The sequence below is a fragment of the Panthera leo genome, chromosome D4, assembly GCF_018350215.1.
Source record: "Panthera leo isolate Ple1 chromosome D4, P.leo_Ple1_pat1.1, whole genome shotgun sequence".
Taxonomy (NCBI): Eukaryota; Metazoa; Chordata; class Mammalia; order Carnivora; family Felidae; genus Panthera; species Panthera leo.
This window is the reverse complement of record NC_056691.1, coordinates 74,594,569-74,616,097: the sequence shown is the minus strand read 5'-3', so window position 1 is coordinate 74,616,097 and position 21,529 is coordinate 74,594,569. Positions and strand designations below refer to the sequence as shown.

At 42.4% G+C, this 21,529-nt stretch overlaps 1 protein-coding gene across 2 annotated transcripts in view; it reads left to right on the top strand.

Annotated features, from left to right (window-relative positions):
• The first annotated feature begins 11,318 nt into the window (after positions 1-11,318).
• The window catches only part of TNFSF8 (TNF superfamily member 8), a 34,854-nt gene continuing 24,643 nt past the window's right edge, over positions 11,319-21,529 (top strand). For both annotated transcript variants that reach the window (XM_042914111.1, XM_042914110.1), the window contains exons 1-2: positions 11,319-11,647; positions 21,479-21,521. In XM_042914111.1, coding sequence (XP_042770045.1) covers positions 11,453-11,647; positions 21,479-21,521 — 238 coding nt within the window. In that variant the 5' untranslated portion in view covers positions 11,319-11,452. The remainder of the gene's footprint in view (positions 11,648-21,478; positions 21,522-21,529) is intronic.

Sequence of the window (21,529 nt, the reverse complement as noted above, 5' to 3'; positions counted from 1 at the left end):
CTGTGGTTGCACCCTATCTTGGACTTCCTAACCTCCAGAGCTGTAAGAAATAAACGTTGGCTGTTTAAACCGCCTTGTCTATGGTATTTTGTTATAGCAGTCTGAGCAGACTAATACAGTCTCCTGTGGAGGACAGGAAGGTGTGGTACTCTGCTGCAATCAAGAGGCCCTCAATCTTCTTTATATAGTTTCTCATACAATTGTTAGAGCCAACTGTTAAAGATTAGTTCTGAGAGAGTGTATGAAGAAAATGCTTATGTTTACCACACTATTTCTTCTTCCTGAACACACAGAAACACTGCATTTTCCAGCCTCCCCTGTTCTTAGATTGGGGTCATATGGCTAGTTCTAGCCAATATAATTCAGGCAGTTGTGGTATAAGCCACTCCCAGGCATGAACTATAGAATATTCCATGTGCAGTCTCCCACACTCTCTTCCCTCTCCATAGCCAATTTGGAGACCACAAAGGTTACCCATTCCCTGACAGACTTCATGTAAATGAGAAATACATTTTTATTTTCTTAAGTTCCTGATATTTCAGGGCTAATTTGTTCCTGCTGCCTATCCTAGTAGTATCCTGACTAATACAAAGAGGCAGAGTGAAAAAAAAAAAAAAAAAGGAAATAAAGAAACCAAGAGTTTGACATCAGCTTATAATATGACATCGAAAAGTCATCTCTCTGGATCTGAATTTTTCATCCATTATACAGAGACATGAATATATCATCATGTATGGTCCTTGATTTTGCAAATTACCTACTGACTGGACTCAGTACTTCATATATGCTTCTCTCCCACACATAAACAACCTCTGGAACTGGTGGTAAACCACACTGTTTTACTAAAGAATTTTTGGGGCGACAAAATGGATTATACCTAGAATGACCATATGTATATGGTTTGGGCTAGGACAGTGCCCAGTTAGACCCATTTTCCCAGTGTAATTCAGTGTAATTATTAATATAAGAGTCCTTTTGGCCTCTAAGGCATCCTGGTTTAGACAATAAATTATAAGTTAAGCTGGTTATATATTACACACAATATATAGCAACTCTTACCTGACATCTCCAAGCTGAGACTCTACCATCCCCCACACCGTTTCCTGAAGTGCTTTCCTGGATCTCCTGAACACAGCTCATTAGCTGAGAAAGAGCTCAGAGAAATATACCAACTCATAACTCCTCATCATATTTCATTGCTTTAAACTAGTCATATGGCCCACCTTATCTACAGTCATTGTAGACTTCATGGTGATCTTATGTGCCCAGAAACAAAAACAAATAGGTAAGTATGAGGGGAGGTTTACCAAAATGCCTTTGCCTTCTCTTTGGGAAAATGACTACGGTTTAACCTCAAAGCAGTATCCCCTGATAAAGGTGGGATGACATGGCTAATGGGGGAAATGACCTCTGATTAATAAACAGCCTCTATATGGGGCAAACTGTGCCTAAATACCTGGTGGAAAGCCATAGATTTGGGACTTTGGAAGCTGTGAAAACAGATATTGGTTCCAACAGAGCTTGGGGGCTTTTAAAACAGAGTGGCCCCTATACCCAATGGTATAGTCTCATTATGAGGACACCTGTGTTTTTGGGGGGAGAAGGAAAATAGACCGTAGACTGCCATGAAGATGCCCACTTAGGAGACTCTCTTGGTGCTATGGTCTTGGCCTGCTGTGTTTCCTCTGCTGTGTCCTTCTTAGGGAACATGTGGGTTTGGTTATCTACTCTATGCAAATAATGGCCCTTAGAGAGACAACATCAGCAGGACCTGGAACTTGTTAAAAATGCAATCAGCCCTACCCCAGACCTACTGAAGTAGAATCAACATTTTCACAAGATCCACAGGCAATTCCTCGGCATGAAGGTTAAGAGGGAGTGGTATAATAGATGAACCCAGGATCAGAACTGGTGGTCACTCAGAAGGGGCATAACAGTGGACACAAGCTAATTTCTGCCACTCTTACTCATCCCCAGGTCAAATCAATATCCATGCATATTTTCCTCTTTTTGTTTCTAGTTTTTGCTTGTAATCACAAAATTACTGATTACAAGTAAGAGAGGTTGGATCCTTCTATTTAATTTACAATTAATCAATTAGCCTTCAATCCCAATGCAGCCGAGACAATAGCTTCCACAATGTTCTAAATGTATTAATTTTTAAACACTCACAACAGGTGTTCTAGGGTGTTTTAAACAATATCAACCCTTTAACCACACTGAAAGGGAAAACAATTGCTGTCCCATTGCCAATGACAAATGCGACAGGGGGCCAAGTAGACCCCCTCCAAATTCCTCTCCCCCCAAAATGCTATCACATTAAAGCAAGAGAAAGAGGAAAGAAAGGCAAAGCCATATGACCTCAGGGGTAGAAGCCAGTTTTGTTCAGCCCGCTCCTTTAAGGGACATTCACAGGGAAACCAAAGACAGGATCTCACAACAGGAGTTCAGTGCCAAGAGTACTTTGACATGCCATGTCTGAGTGCCAGTCCCTTAAGGACAGGGGTCTCATCTTCTAAGGTTTGACCAAACAGAAGGATGAGCTCCTTGGGCTGATACCTTATGCTCTTTCAGTTCCCATTGAGGGTTTCCAGCTTGTCCGGCTATTTGTCAGCTATACTCACATTTTCTGATGTGAGGGACAGAATGGGATATCCCAGAAAGCAACTTCACAGAGGAAGGAGAAAAGGGCACACAGGGCTGTGTCAACCACTCTGTGGGCTGGTTTCAGAGGTAGAAATTTAATTTTAATTCTTATATATTCCACATTCCCTAGAAAGAGGTAGTGAAAGGTAGTACATGATATTCAGACAAGGAAATAATAGATTTTCCTATGACCTATAGGAAACTACATATATTAAAACAGAAAACAACATTATATGTGCAGTACTGCCCCACAATATTGCTTGTGGTCTCCCCTCTGCGTACAGATTCTAGGTTGTTTCTAGTACCCTTCTGTACCAAAAGCAACACATATTCATTGTAAATAATTTGGGACAAACATAAACATATATAACATGAAAATAAAAGAGTAAATATGCTTAGCAAAATTGCAGCTGGGAAGTTGCAGGAGGGAATAGAAGAAGGAAGGCAAAAATAAGAACAAATGAGCAAAGATGGAGGGAAAGAGCTTGGGAGGGGAGACAGAGGGAGAATGCAAAGGGGGAGTGAGGTCTTTGATGATTTGACCCGGGATGATGGAGGAGGAGTTTGGTTGCCTAGATAAACTCAGTGGTTTATGTATCCAGATTGGTGTCTAACACTTCAAGCCAACAAAAGGAAGAGTCCCGATCCCTTCGACAAATGTAAACTGAGTGCTCACCATGCACCAGGAGGTATTCTAAGGTGTTTAAACAATATCAACTCTTTAACCACGCTGAAAGGGAAAACGATTGCTGTCCCATTGCCAATGACAAATGAGATGGGGGGCCAAGTAGACCCCCTCCAAAAAGTTTCAAGCATTTACTTCACAGTGAGTGCTCAGCAAATGTTTGCTTGAGTAGAAGGAGGTAGGAGAGATGTGAAGTCAGGCCTGTATTTCCAAGACAATGCTCTGAACCCTTCTCCCCCCATGCATACTCCACTACGTCTTCACTGAGGGTACATCTCCCATTGAGGTGCTCCACACATTTTTCCATTCGTTAACACCTTTTGTGTGCCCTCTCATTGATCATCCCTCTTAGGACACTCACATTTTGTTCTTTCAGTCTAACAATAAGCCCCTTTCTTTGTACAGCTGAAAGTTTGATGTTAAGAAGCCAAGGTTATGTTGGGACTTTTTTGTTCTCCTTCCCAGTAAAGATAACAGCCACAAAAAGTGAATTGGTGCATTCTGTTGTGGTCAACATGTTTTCTCCTCTGCTTTTTGCTTCACAACTGCAAATATGTGCCACTGCACAGCTAACACATCTGTTCAACTTGAGATGGTTTACTCGGGGAATAAATCAATTTTTACTTCAAAAGCAGGACCCATTGAGCTTCAAATTTCTTAGAAATAAAAAAAAAAGAAAAGAAAAGAAAAGCTAGCCCACTTTAAAGAGAAAAGAAAAGGTCATTTCCTGATTTTGCTAACATCAGGAAACAACACTTTAGGACATCTTTCAGTGTTAACCTCAACCCCCAACCAAGTCCATAAATCTAGCACAACCAGAGGATAGAGGTTGTATTCTACATAAAAGAAGTCTGAGTAACTCAGAAGTGAGCCATTCTTCTCTTCAAATGAAACAGATCCTAAACTTCTGAAAAGTTTCCAAATTTCTCTTTCTCCCCCCTACCCCCCTCTTTCTATGTCTCCTTTTTTTCCAAATAACTTTTGTTTGTTGATTTCTTTGCCCAACCAATTATATTCCAGTCACTGTTCCAAGAAGATACTAATTTCCTTAGACATCTATGTGTCAGTTCCATCTGCTTTTATTTTGAGACATACGTGTGCCCTTACACTTAGGGGCAAGGACCAGAGTAGGGAAAGAGATAGGAGTTTGTAGAATGGAAGGCAGCAAGAGGGGAGGCGTCAGGGAAAGGATCAGGCCTGGGATCTCTTCTCTGAAACAGCTCATATTTAGACTTCATTTAGGAAAATGGCACGGAGTCTTAAAACAAATGGTGTTTTTCGCAGTGTTAGGTATTTGAATTGGATTTATTAGGTAAATATACAATTTAAACCTTTATCGGGAGCATGCTAGGTGTGGACACATGCAAGCTGTTTATTTAGTCCAGGGACATGCTGTGTTCTCAAAGTGATTACAGTGCAGGTGGGGAGACAGAGCTATAGGTAGCTACCTAGAATACAGGCAATAGGGTCTCATGGTGCTTATAGCAATTTGTTCTGTAGTCAGGCAGCCCTGGCTCAGAATGCCAGCTCCATCACTCAATATCAATACGACCTTGGAACAACCATTTGGCAGCTCCAAGCCTTAGTTGTCTTATCTGCCAAAGGGGAATAAGAGCACTCATGAGATAATTGTGCAAATTAAGTGAAATTATGAATGTAACATGCTTGGCACACAATATGAGCTCACAAAATGTAGGTGGTGGGTGTAATCATAAAACTATTACTGTCATCATTATTGACAAGAGGTAGAAGTGTGCTCTGAAATCCTAAGGAGCAAAGAGAGATAGATTTCTTTCTGAAAGTCAGGGGTGGGCGCTCAGAGAAGGGACAATATTTGAACAGCAACTTCAAAAAATATGTTTTGAATTGCCAGAGCAAGAGATGTAAGAAAGGGCATTTGATGTAGTGGTGAGGATGCTGCCTGCGTGAAAGCAGAGTCAGGGAAGAGATTAGTAAGCTAGGAGTTCAGAATAAACAGTGTATGTGGAGTGGAGCTAGGCTTTTGGTGGGATCAGAGCCTGAAAATGAGTCTTAGGAGAGGGCCAGGGAGGCCATGCAAGAAAACGTGACCAGGACTCCACAGACAAGGATGGATGCTGCAAGATTTTAAACTGGAAGAGGAAGGGAGTGAAATGACCTAGTACAGTTTGAGTGGGTATTTATTTATTAAACTAATGTACACATCAAATATGTCACCTCAAGGAAGCCTCCCTGGAGAATGATAGATGAGCTTGGGTTTTCCCACCATGCACATAGAATGCCCTGAATTATCTGGTGTTAATATCAATTACATTGTATTGTAATTACATATTTAATTGCCCATCTCACTCTCCTGATTGTAAGCCTCGCAAAGTCAGGGATGACATGTGGTGTTCAATGCTGTAGGACACTGCCTAGCTCATAGTAGTGCCCTCAAACGCCCAATGGGTGATGCACCGTAGAATAAGTCATCCTGTCTCTCCTCACCTATGTTTTATTGATATGGAAATATCTTTTCCCAGCTTTGCAAAAAAATGCAGATTCTCCTCTCTTCTCTAGATGACAACAGATTTCTTAAGGACCATCTAACCTAGGAGTCTTCTAGTCCTTCAGCTCTCCTGGAAGCCCCTAGATGCCAGGAAAGTGATGTTCTTTTTTGTTGTTGTTTTGTTTTGTTTTTGCCTTGAATTCTCCACTGCCCTAGTGTTTGTTTATTGCTAGTTCTGCATCACTGAAAATCATAAGACTATGTTTCTTTTAAAATATTCTAGTATTTTCACTTGTTAAGGTTGGCTCTTATCCTGATTCATTGTGATGCCATGCATTAAATTCATAGATTACCATCAGGCATTTCAGAATATGCTATATATTTCAAAGCACCTATACAAGCAGCAAAAGGTCCATTTTTCCTTTTGAACTCATCTGCTTTTTACGATCAAAGAGAGTTATGCAACCCAGTATGTTTTCTTCTTTGCCCTGGTTACCAAGAAGCTCTGAAGTATACATGTTGTGCTCAACCGCTGAAAACTGTCATCCGCCTGGGTTTCTTAATCTCTTACTCCTTTTGCTTTACTCTACTTTACATCTTGGCTCCTACCTTTAGCCTTGTTTTAATGGCTTCAGTTCTTATATATCTGTGCATTTAACTTGCCTCAAAACCTTTTTGAAGTGGGCAGGAATAACATGTGTGTGTGCATGTGATGTATATATTCATATATATGGATATTACATATCATGCATGAACACACACACATATTCCCAATGCTGAAAGTATACCTGTCTACATATTTTCCAAATCTCTTCTGCCATGCCTCTCTTTCAGCTCCTGTGCCCTCTCCAATAGTCTACTTGGTCACACGCAAATGAAGGTATCTAGCTGCTTTACAATTAGTGAATCCCAAGAAAGAAACTTTTCACATGAAAACATGAGTTAGTAATATTAACATAAGTGCAGATTTTATGGAGGAGTCTGAGGAAACACATTTCTGTTCTTTTCTTCAAATCCCTTCTTTTGTAATACTGCCTTTAGTTGAGTTTATTTTAATACTCTAAATCAGGGGTCAGCAAACTTTTTCAGGAAAGGGCTAAGTAGTAATATTTTAGATTTTGTGGGCTATAAGGCCTCTGTTGCAACTATTCAACTCTGCCATTGTAATGCAAACACAGCTATAGGGACGCATGAACAAATGGGCATGACCGTTTTTCAGTAAAACTTTATTTATAAAAATAGGCAGCAGGCTGATTTGACCCATGACCGTAGTTTTCTGTGACCCTAAACCTTCCACATCCACCGTGTCTTCAGTCACTAGAGTCTCTCAGTGCAGTGTCACTCTGGCCAACACCTACGTCCAATCTACTCATGTTAACCCCTGCAAAACAGAGGGCTGTCCAGTTAATGGGACAAGATCCTTCTTGCGTGTTTTATTGCTTGAAAATACCCTGGAAGAGTTTGCCCTTCTCTCACATATACTAATAGTTTTTAAAAATATTTCTTTCTACCACATACAGTGATCACCACAAGATAACTTTAGATAAATATTACAAATATATTTCTGTCTGCAATAGTATTTTTACAGCCTACAGCCATATTTGAGTTTAGAAAGTGGACTCAATCAAAAGACAGAAAAATGAATCTTCATGTCAACATTCTCCAATGACATGACCCTGATCGCTAACTTTTCTATGCCTTGGTTTTCTCATCTGCATAATGGGGATAGGACTCCATCTGCTCAGAGGCCAGAGCTTAGACCCGATGATCCCTTATAGACTCTTCCCAGAATTTAGACAGACTATTTTCCTAAACCAATGATTTCCAAATGGTTTCAGGAAATTCAATTCCCTGGGATACTTGTTAAAACAGATTTCTGGACCCCAGACTGAGTTTCTGATTGAGTAGGTCTAGGATGGAGCCTAAGAATCTGCACCACCAAATTCCACTAGTGTTGGCCAAGGTACCACACTTTGGGTCTGTATGATAGAGATCTCACAGTTCTTTATACAGGGAAACAATGATGGGGCGGGGTGGGGGTGGGCAGTCCTATAGCTGGTTCCTCTTCATCTCTCCAAAATGCGGTTCTTTCTTGAAGGGATGAGAGATTAGTTCTGTTTGTCCACTAAGTCTCAGATGCTACAGCCATACCTCAGCAACTAACTACAGGCTGAAAGGAGGCTGGTGGTGACTCTCGTGGGGCCATGCTGGAACATAAAGGCTAATGGGCAGCCAAGTAACCCCGGAGAAGGACAGGGAAATGCAGAACCATTGAGAAGTGACAGACAAATATGCCATCACACAATTCCTTTGTATAAGCCAAACTTCTAGAACCTTCTCTTTCCATAAACACAATATCAACACAAGCATTGACTGAGGGTTGATCATACAAAGGTCCAACACCAAATAGTGCAGGGTGGGAGGCAAGGAATCTGGAGAAGACTGCCCTCAAGAACCCTGAGTCTTATTATGCCAAATGCAAAAGTCACACATGTTCCCACACTTGGCAGAGGTCAAAACAAGTAGATAATTGGATATAATGTTGTGTGGCAGGACCATGGAGTATTCTGAAGAGAGGTTGTTGGCAGGAGTGGGAGACCTGGGCAGGCTTCCCTGGGAGGTGGAGGCAGGTGGCAGAGGCAGGAAGGATCTGAAGCAGCGGCAGGGGGAGGAGCCTGGCAAGCTGGTTGGAATATTAGCAGGGAGGGGATGAGAACAAGCACATGACTTTATCTCTCTCCGTATGAACCCCCTCAGCTCATCTCCACCTCTCTGCCTCAGTTTCCTGATTTGAGGAATAAGGGTTTTGAGCTAAATCACAAGTTCACAAATTTTGTTCCATCCTGGAGGTACCCCAGGCTGTTAAAAGGTAAATGAGCATGCTGGGCCCAGCCCTCCCCCCGAGTCTTGTTGCCCCTGCATCAGCCAGAATAGCTCTGCTTTCTTACATTTCTATGCTCCCTGTACAGTTTAGCTTCCAGAATGGATTTGAAAGTCACTCAGCAAGAAACTCTATGAAAGCTCTTTCCATTTGTACATTGGGTGGCCAAATGGAAAGGAGAGAGAAGCCAGGCAGCACAACGGATGAGACCATCAGGTTGGCCCAACTAGAGTCTAGAGCAGCTGGGCAGCCAGAGGGGGTGAGACCAGCGGGGTGGGAACCAGGGAAGGTTGCAAGCTTGCGTGTGGTGGAGAGGCATGGGGACAGCAGTGAGATCGGGCTCACAAGCTGCTGGAGAGGCAAACGGATCTGAAAATCTCAACTGCTCAGAAGGTTCTGAGTCAAAACAAAGGATGATTTTTTTCCCCCTTGTCAGCCTTCCCTCTCAGGACATTGTACTATATGCAAAACGTGTAACTGTAAGACAAACATTTTTTTCCGCTGCCCTTCTCAGCCCCACGGGCCTTCAGGAAGACCTGCACTTCAAGCACAGCTTTTTTATTTTTCAACACCTACAGCTTTCATTCCATAATCAGAAGTTTTCCACTTTCATCAAAGAGACTGAAGACAAGCCAAGGGAGGGCTCTGTTCTCAGCAGTGCCTGGCAGGTTATGGAGCCCCCCGCTACCCGCTTGCTGCCCGTGCCCACCACTGGACACAGCTGTCTCACCAGATCATCTGGGCATGCACCCTGAGGACACTGGCTTGCTTCATTCCTACCTCAGTGACCAAACCAGATGAACAGGTGCACCCACTTCTCCCAAAACCAGGCCCGACTTGGGGCCCAGGGGTCATCAGCTTCCTCAATTGCAAAATAGGTATACTTTATACCATTCGAGTTGGCCCAAGAAAATAATTTACCTCTTGATGACTCTTCTGTCTCCAGGATCTGTGATTTTATAGATTCACGGGGGAGGAATATTCAGGCCAATCCCTAGAGCCTGACCCAATTCAGGTGATGCTCAGACGTCTGGGTTTTTCTGCTCACAAGTCTTCAATTGTGGCAGTGGTAATAATCCAAGCTGCGCTTTGGATACAAGACGTTTCCTTATGAGGATCTGGGATTTCTGCTGGCTCTCAGAGATATACTGCAGCCAAAAATGAGCAGAAAGGCAGGGGAGGGCGGGCGCTACAGAGAACTGGGTACTTCCGAATGAAGTATTCAAAGAGCTACATCTGGAGGCACCAGCTATGCAGTGATTCATATTTTAAATGGGGTGTTGAAATGGAGATCATTAGTAACTGCAGATGTGACAGCTCTGTCCCCCAGAGAATCTATTATAGCGGTCCGGAGTCTAGACTCAGCCCCAGGGGACCACTGGGAATGTTTAACCAGGATGGGCCAACACCTTTGCCAAGTCTATCCCCATTCATGGATTTCCCTTACTAGACTATCTCATGTGATGTGTATGTCAAGGCATGGGGAAGGGGGGGGAGGGGAGGGGCATAGGACCTGCACAAGGACCCAAGGTCAATAGCGGGCAGGGCTGAGACCAGGGCTCAAGTTTTCTGTCTTCAAGCACAGTGATGATTGAATGCTTTGGCGTGGGCCATACAAGTATGGCCCTGCACCCAGGTGATCTCACTGATCAACATTTGCCACTTCGGTGGAGACAGTTTGCATGCTCTCTGATCCTCAGTTTTCCCATCCGTAAAAAGGAAATCGTAGCTGCGTCAGAGGGCAGAGGTGAGGGCGGAGTGACGCAATGTGTAGAGCACTTCTAGAAAAAGCACTGTGCCTGAGATAGTAGAGGCTCAGCTGTAGCAGTCACATGCACACACACGCCACACACCACACACACCACACACACACAACGTGCACGACACACCATATGTGCACATCACACATGCGCGGCATGCACAGACCACGCGCCCAGCGCCATGCACACACACAGCACCCAGAACACGCCCCCCACCATCTGCACCCGGGCACTTCCCCACCCCCACCCTCACCACCAGTCCTTCCCCTTTCTGTGATTTTTTTTTTCAATCCCAGGTTTATATGCAAGCTTGACACATCCCAATCCAGTCAGCAGCAATTTTTGTCTAAAAGATCAGTGTTTCCATATTCCTGCTCTCTTTGAACTTGTCTCCACATTTCATGCTGCCACGGACTTGTCCCCTTTGGATAAATCTCCACTATTATGGGTCCTTTCTTCCCAGATATCTAGCAGCATTTCCAGATTTCAGGAGAAGCTGATAGGATCAAACTGAACCCTTTAGAGTCATTATACTCCAGTCCAAGGACTCCAGCTTCTCTGAGGCCCAGCAGAGACACATTTTCTGCGGAGGTCTTCTGAGTTGCAGGCCTCACTGAAGAGAATGTGCAGCTTCTCAAGCAGGAAGACGTTTTGTGGCTGAGTCTAAATGAAACAGAAGTTGCTTTGTGCACACACACACACACACACCCCGGAGTAGGGAAACCGTCATTTTCCTACTCGCCCTCTGACATCAACCACCTTCTCTGTAGCTACAGTCTCTCTGCACTCAAATTCATCCCTGGCAATGAAAAATGAGCCTCTCCCCTACCCTTGCTGCCGCCTTTCGCCTCACGCCCCCAGAGAAGAGTTTCTTCGTGTGGCAGCCGGTGAAGGTTTTTTTCCAAGTCACATGATCCAGGATGCAGGGGGAGAATCCTTCTTGGAACAGAGATGGGCCCAGAACCGAATGAGATGAGGAGAGATAGGGTGTGCTGTGGGAAGACTATATAAGAATGGACCCACGGCTGCAGCAAGCACTCAACCGAGTGGCCCCTTCTCAAGACACAGCCATGCATGTGCCAGAAGGCTCCGTCGCCAGCCACTTGGGAACCACGAGTCGTGGTTACTTCTATTTCACCACGACCGTGCTGGCTTTGTGTCTCGTCTTTGCTGTGGCAACCATCATGGTGTTGGTAGTTCAGAAGAAGGTAAGTGGATTTCTCTTCATCCCCTTTCCTTTCTGACTTATGTTCGGTTTTCCCCAGAGAGAGAGCCTTGAGGATAAAGTAATAAATTAGTTGAGAAGAAAAAAAGAAAAGTACATCTATCATGTAGAAAGAGGGTGAAAAGAAACAGGAACTTAAAACTCTCAGAAATAATTTGGCTTTTAAGAGAAAATGTGTTCAGCCATCATCTCAAAACTTTCCGGACTCGTGTGGGCCAAAAAAAGAGAGAGGAGCTATTAGCATTAAGAAATTAAGATTTAAATTTTGCTGGGCCAGAGACGTATCAAAGAAGGAAGTGATAAGGAAATCTGATAACAGATCTGCACAACGTGTTACCATGTCTTCAAGGTCTTCTGGCCAGATTGTAAGGTTCTATATTCTCAGTGCAAATGTTCCAGAGATCTCTGGGGCCTCCTCCATTGCCAAGAGCTTTCTCAACAAGGAGCTAAGTTTCAGAAGCCAAGGTGCATATGGGAAGGAGCAAGACAGAAGACCAGGCTTAGCTCCTCAGAGCTAATTAAAGCCCACAAGACAAAGCTCGCTCCTGAGCACTGCTTGGAAGAACTTAGGATGTCACAAAAAACACGGAGCAGAGGAACACAATGTAGAAATGTTCTTAACACCTGTTCCCTCTGAAACTGCTCAGAATACTAAAACTACAAGCAATTATAGGTACCCACTGTAGAGGCAAACTGTCTCAAGAAATTGACTTTCTTTGGAGGAAATGGTAAGATTTGTTGTAAAAACAGAAGAAATGAAGGAGGACACTTCTTATTTTAGGAAATCAGTGTTTACAGACAGTCTGCCATTGCACATTTTGTAGAAAATACCATATTGATGGTATATGTTGCTCATGAATTTTTTTAATGAAGTAGAGTTTAGGTCAATTTTGATAATTTGAGAACCTGATCTCTCTACACACCCTGCCAAAGTGGGACTGTTTCTGGTCCTTCCTTCATAGCTCCCATTTTTCATTACAGTCCTGCGAAATTTGTTCCGGTTTTCCTTCAATTGTCTTAGACTGAATGTTCCATAACTTATAGATTGATGAAAAGAACTAAGCTTTAAAAGATTTTGGTATCTGTGTCTCAAATGTCATCAGCTTTTACGTTTAAATGAAGCTTTGAAGCTCATCTCTCCATAAAGGTGACAGAAAACAGAATTGCCAACATTTGATTTAAATAATACAATTTATGAAACTCATCCTTGAATGGGCTCATCTACATCTGCTAAAGAATAACACTCTTGAAAATATTCTAGGGCATTTTTTTTTTTTGGTAGAGGGTATATAATTTCTGTAATTCTAACTTGAAGTAAACCAGAAGTATATCATTTTATAGCAGTGGCCAAAAAAAAGAAAAGAAAAGAAATTGAGGTGGCCTTTAAGAAGTTTTTAGTTAAATGTTGCAGCTAGAACTGTTAAAAAGTAGGGAGGGAAGGATGAATGGAAGTAAGGAGGGAGAAAGGAAGGAAGGGAAGGGAAGAGAAGGGAAGGGAAGGGAGGAAGGAAGGAAGGTAGGTATTGGAGGTGATGGTGATATATAAAGATGGAGAGAGTTCTAGAAGGGTCCTTATTCAAATCCATTCTTTCTAGGAAGGAACTAGAGTGGATCTTTCTGCCCCATTTTTGTGTATGTGGAAAATCAGGAACAGAAAGGAGACAGGTCTTAACTAAGCCATCCTGAGAAAGTGATAACATCAAGACTGCCCTTGATTGTTTAATGAGAACAGCATTCTCTTTGCCAATACAGCCAGCCACAAAAGCACTAAGAAACTTTGCTCCTGCTTTTCCCTTGGGAGCTTTATTTTCTTGTGCATCCATTTCCTTGACTTAACTCCTCACATTAGGATGTGAAAAGATTCACTTCACAATCTTATTTGTATGGTTTGGTGTGCTGTAGTTTTGTAGCCTGGGGGATGTCAGTTACTTGCTTAAAAGCTAAGGCTTGCAAGACTAATTGTGACATTAAGTGTTAAATGTTTTGCACATATCATTTTCAATAAATTATTCAGGCATTAACTATTGCAAGAGCTAGAAAAAGTTATCCCCTTGAGTTATCAAGTAAGGCTTCTTGTAGGAAGAGGGAATGCAGGCTGACTTTACGAAAGGTAGAACTTAGATAAACAGAGAGATTCTAACAGAGACCTCTGGTAAAGAAATCAATGGGAGAGACCCAAGAAACTTAAACTCATATCCCAATTATCAAAAAATGGAATGGGTTGATGGCTATGTAGCACTCTGTGTGAGGATGGATGGGGGCAGTGATGGAGTACCATGAAAATGGTTTCCCTTGTGTTGCTTATGCAATTTACCATCTACTAATGTCTTTAAAGTCCCTGTGGTGGCTTTTCTTAATCTATCTTTAGGCCAGTATATTTATTTTAAAATATTATATTCCTATGGCTTAAGAAAAGTAAACAGTACATAATGGAAAAGAAATTAAAACTCACTCACACCCTTCCCACCCAACCACCAATCCCTCTTTCATGAGATCATCACCATTAACAGACTCTTCCATGTCTTTTCAAAAATACATGCATCTGTAAATGCACATGTCATTATAGTAGACTCATGATTTTGCACTTTGTTTTACTGACTTGACAGTCTATCTGGAGATCATTCCATGCCAATACATGAAAGTCTGTCTCATTCTTTGGGAGAGTCACATAGTATTCTATTGTATGACTGCTTCATAATCTATTTTATCTGTGTCTAGTGAAGGACACTTAATGTTTTTCTCTAGAAGTGTTACCCACTGTGCACGTCTGCAAGGATATCTGTGGGATAAATTCCTAGTGATGAGAATAGAATGTGCATTTTCCACTTCAATAGATATTGTCAGTCAGCCTCAAAAGATATTGTACCAATATACTCTTGAGGAAGTAAAAGTCCTACCAACAAGGAGACACCTATTGACATCCATATGGGAAGACAGAAAACTGCTTTAAAAAAATTTTTTTAACATTTATTCATTTTTGAGAGACAAAGTGTGAGTGGGGGAGATGCAGAGACAGAGAGAGAGAGAGAGAGAGAGACAGAATCTGAACCAGGCTCCAGGCTCTGAGCTGTCAGCACAGACCCCGACATGGAGCTCGAACTCACAGACCATGAGATCATGAGCTGAGCTGAAGTTGGATGCTTAATTGACTGAGCCACCTAGGTGCCCTGAAAACTGATTCATTATTAAGTAAACACAACAGAGTACATGCATACCTCAGGATGAACTGTTACACAATTTATATAGCAAAGAAAATGAAAAAAAAAAACAATACAATTGATCTTATCTCCTCCAGAGACAAAAGGTTATATAAGATAGGCTGCAAGGTTGACAGAGGTGTCATTTCAAAAGGTTCTGAAGTCTTCAATCTAAGGGCTATCTCTATAAACCTGGAGACTGGACTTATCCAGTCCCTGAAGTGATTTATTTACATTCTAAAGGTTAGAACAAGGGGTCAGGATCTTCAGGTTTTTAAGGAGACCCTTTCTAGAAAGGAGAGAAAGTAGCTGCCTCCTTTCCCTTTATAAGTAAAGATACTTTTTTAAAATTTTTAAAAATGTTTTTATTTATTTTTGAGAGAGAAAGAGAGAGAGAGAGAGAGAGAGAGAGAGAGAGAGCATGTGCACAAGTGGGAGGAGGGGCAGAGAGAGAAGGAGACACAGAATCAGAAGCAGGCTCCAAGCTCTGAGCTGTCAGCACAGAGCCCAACGTGGGTCTCAAACTCATAAACTGCAAGATCATGACCTGAGCTGAAGATGGGTGCTTAACAGACTGAGCCACCCAGGTGCCCCATTTATTTTCTTTTCTTTTTTTTTTTTAATGTATCCTCCCAAAACCACTCTACCTGCCCACCAAGAGTGGACTGAGCATCTGGTTAGGAGTAGTGATTGCTGGTGGCAGTGGTATGGTTTTTTGGTTTCCTTTAAGTTCAGATACAATATAGGGATGAGTTGAAATGATCCATGATGCTTCTCTCTACCCCTGATACTCTCTCCAATGCATTCAATTTGTCAATTAAAAAAAGTCCACTGGAAATCTTCTAAGGGGCAAGCCCTGTGCTAGGGTTGGGTAGGGGAGGACCCAAGTGGACAGGGCAGGACCCTGGTTTCCTTGGAGTTCTCTAAGTGAGGCCCAAACACCCAAGAGCTTGAGTTCAGGGCAGAGTGGCACAGAAGACCATAGATAGAAGGAGAGGAAGCGTTTCTGCTTGGGATGAGGGCGTGGCTTGCAGAAGAGCTAGAACGGAAGCTGAACCTCTTTAACACCCATATAACCTTTCACCTAAATTGGCCATGTTAACATTTTGCCCTATTTGTGCTCTTTTTAGATGTATGACAGTAAGGTGCAGACAGTGTGGCCTTTTACTTGCACATGTCTCGGCACCCATCTCCTCCCTACTGCAATGCCATTATCACAGCCAAGAGAGTCAATGTCAACTTAGAGATACCATCTAATAATAATGCACAGTCCATATATCAATGCCCACCCTTGTCCAAAAATATCTTTTACAGCAGTTGTGCCTTGTTTTGTTTGGGGATCCTAAATCCATACTCAGGTTACACACCACATTTGGTTATGTTTTTTTCACTCTAGAACATTGCTGTTTAAAGGGTGATCCCTTAAACAAGCAGGTGATCCTGCTTGTTGGAAATGCAGAATCTCAGGCCCCATTCTAAACCAACTAAATCAAAACCTGCTTTTTAACAAGCTCATATGCACACTAGAGTTTGAGAAGCAATCATGTAGCAATCCCCCCTGCGCTTTGTTTTTTGTTTCTCAGGACATTGACTTTTTCAAAGGGTCCAGGCCAGTAAGCTTGTAGAATTGGCCAAGTTTCAGATTTTTCTTAGTGTTTGCCATAATTACATTCAGATTAAACTTTAGTACAATAAACAATAGTTTGTAGGCAGTGTTACATACTTCTTATTGTGGCATGCCTAGAGGCACGTTAAGTTGTCCCATTATTGGTGATGATGTTTAATTCCTTAAGGTGGTGACCACTGGTGAACACCTTTTTCCTTCTTATTAATAAGTAATCTATGAGGTAATACTTTAAAGACCTATAAATATCTTTCACTCAGCAGTTTGGGCATTCCTTGATGATCCTTGTCTAAATCAGGGAATGCACTGAGGGTTGAAGAATGATGGTTGCCTAATTTTATCATTCTTTCCGTATTTATTAACTGGCATTCTTCAGTAAACAAGAGCTCTCCACTGGAAGGATGGTGGCAGGTGGAGCTGGGGCAGGGCTTTCCAGGTGAGGCAAAAGAATGAGCAGAGGCACAGCCCAGAGGAAGGCAAGCCCAGGTTTCAGGAGAGGAGTGGCAGGGCCAGAACAGAAGTCAGCCCACACTGCACAGGAGAACAGCAGGAAAAAGAGGTAGCTGGCAAGAAGCATGGATAGAAGTAGATAAGAGAGTAGGATGCTACGTCCATCAGCAGACAAGGAAGATTTCCTAAACCCAGGTATGAGCCCAGCTTCCCATGGCCATTCTCCATTCCTTGGGGAAGGAAGACCTCAGGTGTTCTGATTGCCTGTTGAATAATGTCTTTAAGCCCTTGCTACTCAAAGTGTGGTCCACAGCCCAGGAGCACTGGCATCATCTAAAAGCTTATTAAAAATGAAAAACCTAAGGGTCCATCCCAGAACCAGAGTCAGCATTTTAACAAGATCCCTCAGGCAAAAAACACTGCTTTAAGCCACTCTGGTCCAGTTCCCACTTATACTACCCATACCAAAACAAACACTGCCTCCCAAAATTGTCTTTCTCCTGAGGACTTTCCGTGACCTCCATCTACTTTCTCATTGACTCTAAGGAGAATTTGCTGCCCTGGCTTCATCCTGTCCTATTCTAGAAAGGCAGCATAGTATGGTATTAAAGAGCATTGCCTTCCAAGTCAACACACTTGATTTGACTCTTGTCCTTGCTATTCACCATTTGTAGAACCTTCCGAAATCATTAAGTCACTTCTCTAAGACTTCATCAATCACTAACTCTTGGGTAAAGACCAAATGAAAAAACACATGGAAAGCATTAGCCCTGGAGGACCAAACACCTTCATGAAGTGCTTACTCATGCTAGCTTGAAAGTAAAGGAGACATTCCTGAAAAAAAATCTCCAGGGCCCATCTTACAAGACAATGTGAGGCCAGTAAAGAAGGGGATATGGAATCTCCCCAGCATATTCCAAACATTAGTTGCCTTGGGCCATTTTTAATCAGAGAGGACATCTTTAATCAAAAGCACATTTGGTATCTGCCTACCTCTGTGCAGCATTATTCATGAAAGAAATGAGCCTTTCAAGGTATTGGGGCAAATTAAGCACATCATCAGGATCAAAAGATCCAAAATAGCTATCATTTTCGAGTACTTGCCAACATTTTTTTTATACAGTGTCTTATTGTGTCTGCAACAACCCAGTAAAGGAAAGGGTGATTAGCCCTCTAATCACAATAATAAAAGGAAACAAGGAAAAAGAGTCATAGGCAGGGAACATGATTGAGATTGGGTCATTTCACCTGGGGACAAGCAGATTAAACATGACCGTTCTTCCCTCCATCCACAGAAACATTGTTGGAAATACTAATCAGATACCTGGAGTCTGAAACTAAAGAAGTACAATGAAAGAGGGGTGCCTGGGTGGCTCAGTCAGTTGAGCGTCCGATTTTGGCTCAGCTCATGATCTCACAGCTTGTGGGTTTGAGCCCTGCATTGGGCTCTGTGATGACAGCTCAGAGCCTGGAGCCTGCTTCGGATTCTGTGTCTCCCTCTCTCTCTGCTCCCCCCGCCCTGCTCACGCTCTGTCTCTCTCTCCTTCAAAAATAAATAAACATTAAAAGAAACAAAGAAAGAAGTACAGTGAAAGAAGTGTAACTGGTTGGTAACCATGGAAATAAAGTTTCCTGAGCTACTCAATGGAGCTGAGAATGACAGCCTGGGAGGGTCCATTAGCTTATGTCTATGTCCAGCCTATGTGCTATTGACCTGAAAGGCAAGTCGCTGGGCAAGATGGGCCACATTTCTCCAGCCAGGACCCAGAACACCAGACAAGATTTGGGAGAGAATTCTAGGACTGAGAGTCATCTTTGCCAAAGAGGAGTTGATGGACAGCACTAGATCATGCCAAGGGCATAAACAACTCTCAGCAAATTATAAAAGTCACCATCTCTTTACACCTTGCCGTTCTATGGCAAGGATTGCTAAAGGGAGGGGAGTGTAGGGGAGAATGAGCATCTCCATCCTTAGCTTCTGAAGCTAGCATCTCTCTCGGGGCAGTGGAAAGAACACCAGAAAATTTCAACCCAAGATCTGCCTCTGATTCATGAGTATTTCAATTTCTTGTTCTATTAAATTAACTTGATGGACTGAAAGATGTCTGGGTTCGCTTCTGGCTCTGCTTCTCTGATATTTTCTACCATGGGCAGCCAGGAGAGCTATAGAGACCTCATCCCAGGAGCTCTCCAAAATAGGAATAATCATACTTCTGTCTTGGATGCCCTCGGCCCCGGGTGAAGGTTTAAGCAACAAGATTCTTTCTTATACAAAGATGTGCTATTTTTGACATTCTCCTGCATAAAGTTAGGAAACCAGAAAGCCTTCAAATGACAGACAGAGGCCTCCTCTGACCCTCATATGAATGAGGTCCTCCCCCCAGATATTATCTCTTACAACCTTGTTATGTATGTGAAGTGTGTTCTGTGGATCAGGAGCCTCAGCATCACCTGGGAGTTTGTCAGAACTACAGACTACAGCCAAACCCACTGTATCAGAATCTGCATTTTAACCAGCTCTCCAGGTGATTCGCATACTCATTACAGTTTGAGAAGGGTTATCTTGAAACACTCTTCCTTCACAGCCCTTGCCTCAACTTGCAGTTCAATTATATATTTATTTGGATATTTTAAGTGACTGCTTTAATGACTAAGCCATAAAATCCACAGGATGTCTTCAAGTGACTAACGTAGTTCCTGGCACACACCAGATCAGGTGTTCATTCAACATGTGCTGAATGTATGACTCTCTGGTATTTCCCAGACTACTCGTAGAGTCTGGAAATGGCCCCAATGGTTCTACTATGCCAGCCTTCTCTCACTGTCCCTGGATACTTTCCTGGATGGCCAAGAAATTCAACTATCTTAGCATTGCATTTCAATGTAGATGTTCTTCTTTGTGCATTTGCACATCGCACTAATTGATGAACATGCTTGGTAGTAAATTGGCTGTTCATTAGATTTCGAAATGTTATTTGCAACCTTGAAGAGGCAACAGAGGGGAATTTTGTGATGTCAGGTTTTCCTATGAACTGCACGCATAATTTATGAGAGACCACAAATGTACTATTGTTACTTAGGTTAAGAGCTTTCAACTAAAACACTAAAATAATAGACTATTAGAGCCGAGAAGGAAGGCTATTCCAAGCCAAGTTCACTTCCTTTGCCCTGAAAAGCTGAAGCCCAAAAGTTTACACTGACTTCTGCCGTCTCCAAATAAGGGCTATGCCAGGGCTTTGCCTTCAGGAGTCTTCCTCCACTCACTACAACCCACTTGGAATGGAGAAGAGATCCATTTATCAGAAAATGAGCCATCAGTGGAAGGCAAAGGACAGCACCTCCAGGGAAATGATGGAATAAAAGGGAAACTCCAGATAGTCCTAGTTGTTCAGATAGAACACTAAGGAAGTAAGATGTGCACAGCTGCTAACTTCTTGCTCTGGACAAGGTTGGGGAGTTATTTCCACCCATGTCAATGTCACGCTTCTGTATTAATATTTCAGTCCAGTGCACTACAGGAGACCCCCACCCTGACAGTTCAAAAGAGAAATAAGATACCTTATACCTTCTTGGCAAGACACCTGAGGTGTGGCTCCATGGGTGAGAGGGGCGGGGAGAGAGCCTAGGGTGGGAATGTCAGTCTCTAAGGAATTTATTAGGGGTGAAAAATTTTGCCCCTCTGGTTCTGTTCTCTGCTTGCTCAGAGCACCCCAACAAGAACTCCCTATCATTCCCTCCATTCCCTCAGGTTGGAGGACCCCTCCTTCAGAACACAACCTGCTTCTATCAACCTTTTACTTACCTGTATAAATATTTATGTATATATTTATGTTTATTATACAATAAATAATCCAAAATATAATGTGAATTTATAAATATATAATATTCCTATGTGTTTGCTTTGTTCTATCATTATAAATATTTGGATATTATAATCATGTATAAATTTATAATAAAGTCATGAGAGCAGGGAACCAATTTAATTATTTATGGTATCATCACAATGCTTGGCATATAAACATTCAATTAATTCAGAATTTCCAACCACAGGAAATATAGAGATGTACCTTCCAAGGTATGTTTACAGCATACTTTCACTATTTGATGAATCAAATACGGAAAAAAACCCACATGTATTTATACATTAGACTTGCTTGTTCTTTTGTTGACCAAAGGGGGGAAAATATCAAATGCAGAGGTGAAAACAAAAGCCCTGGACAGGGTGATGAGTTACAGATTCTAGATCCCGACCTGCCATAAACTTTTCATTTTACCCTGCTCAGCCCCGACTTCCTCACCTGTGAAATGTGGACAGTAAACCCTGGCCTCACCTTGCGTTTCTAGTAGGCAAGCTATCAAGCAAATGGGTGAGTTTTCAATGTAAATTAGGCCTGTGAATTAATTTTTTTAACTCAAGAGTCAAGTGGAACACAAATTCTAAATTGCACAGCACTTTGAGGACCAGAACGGAAAAGAAAAAGATAAGTTCTTTCCATTGAATGACAATCTCACACTGCCTCTCTTTTTCTTTCTTCTCTTCCAGGATTCCATTCCCAACCCACCTGGAAAATTCCCCCTTAAAGGAGGTAAGACC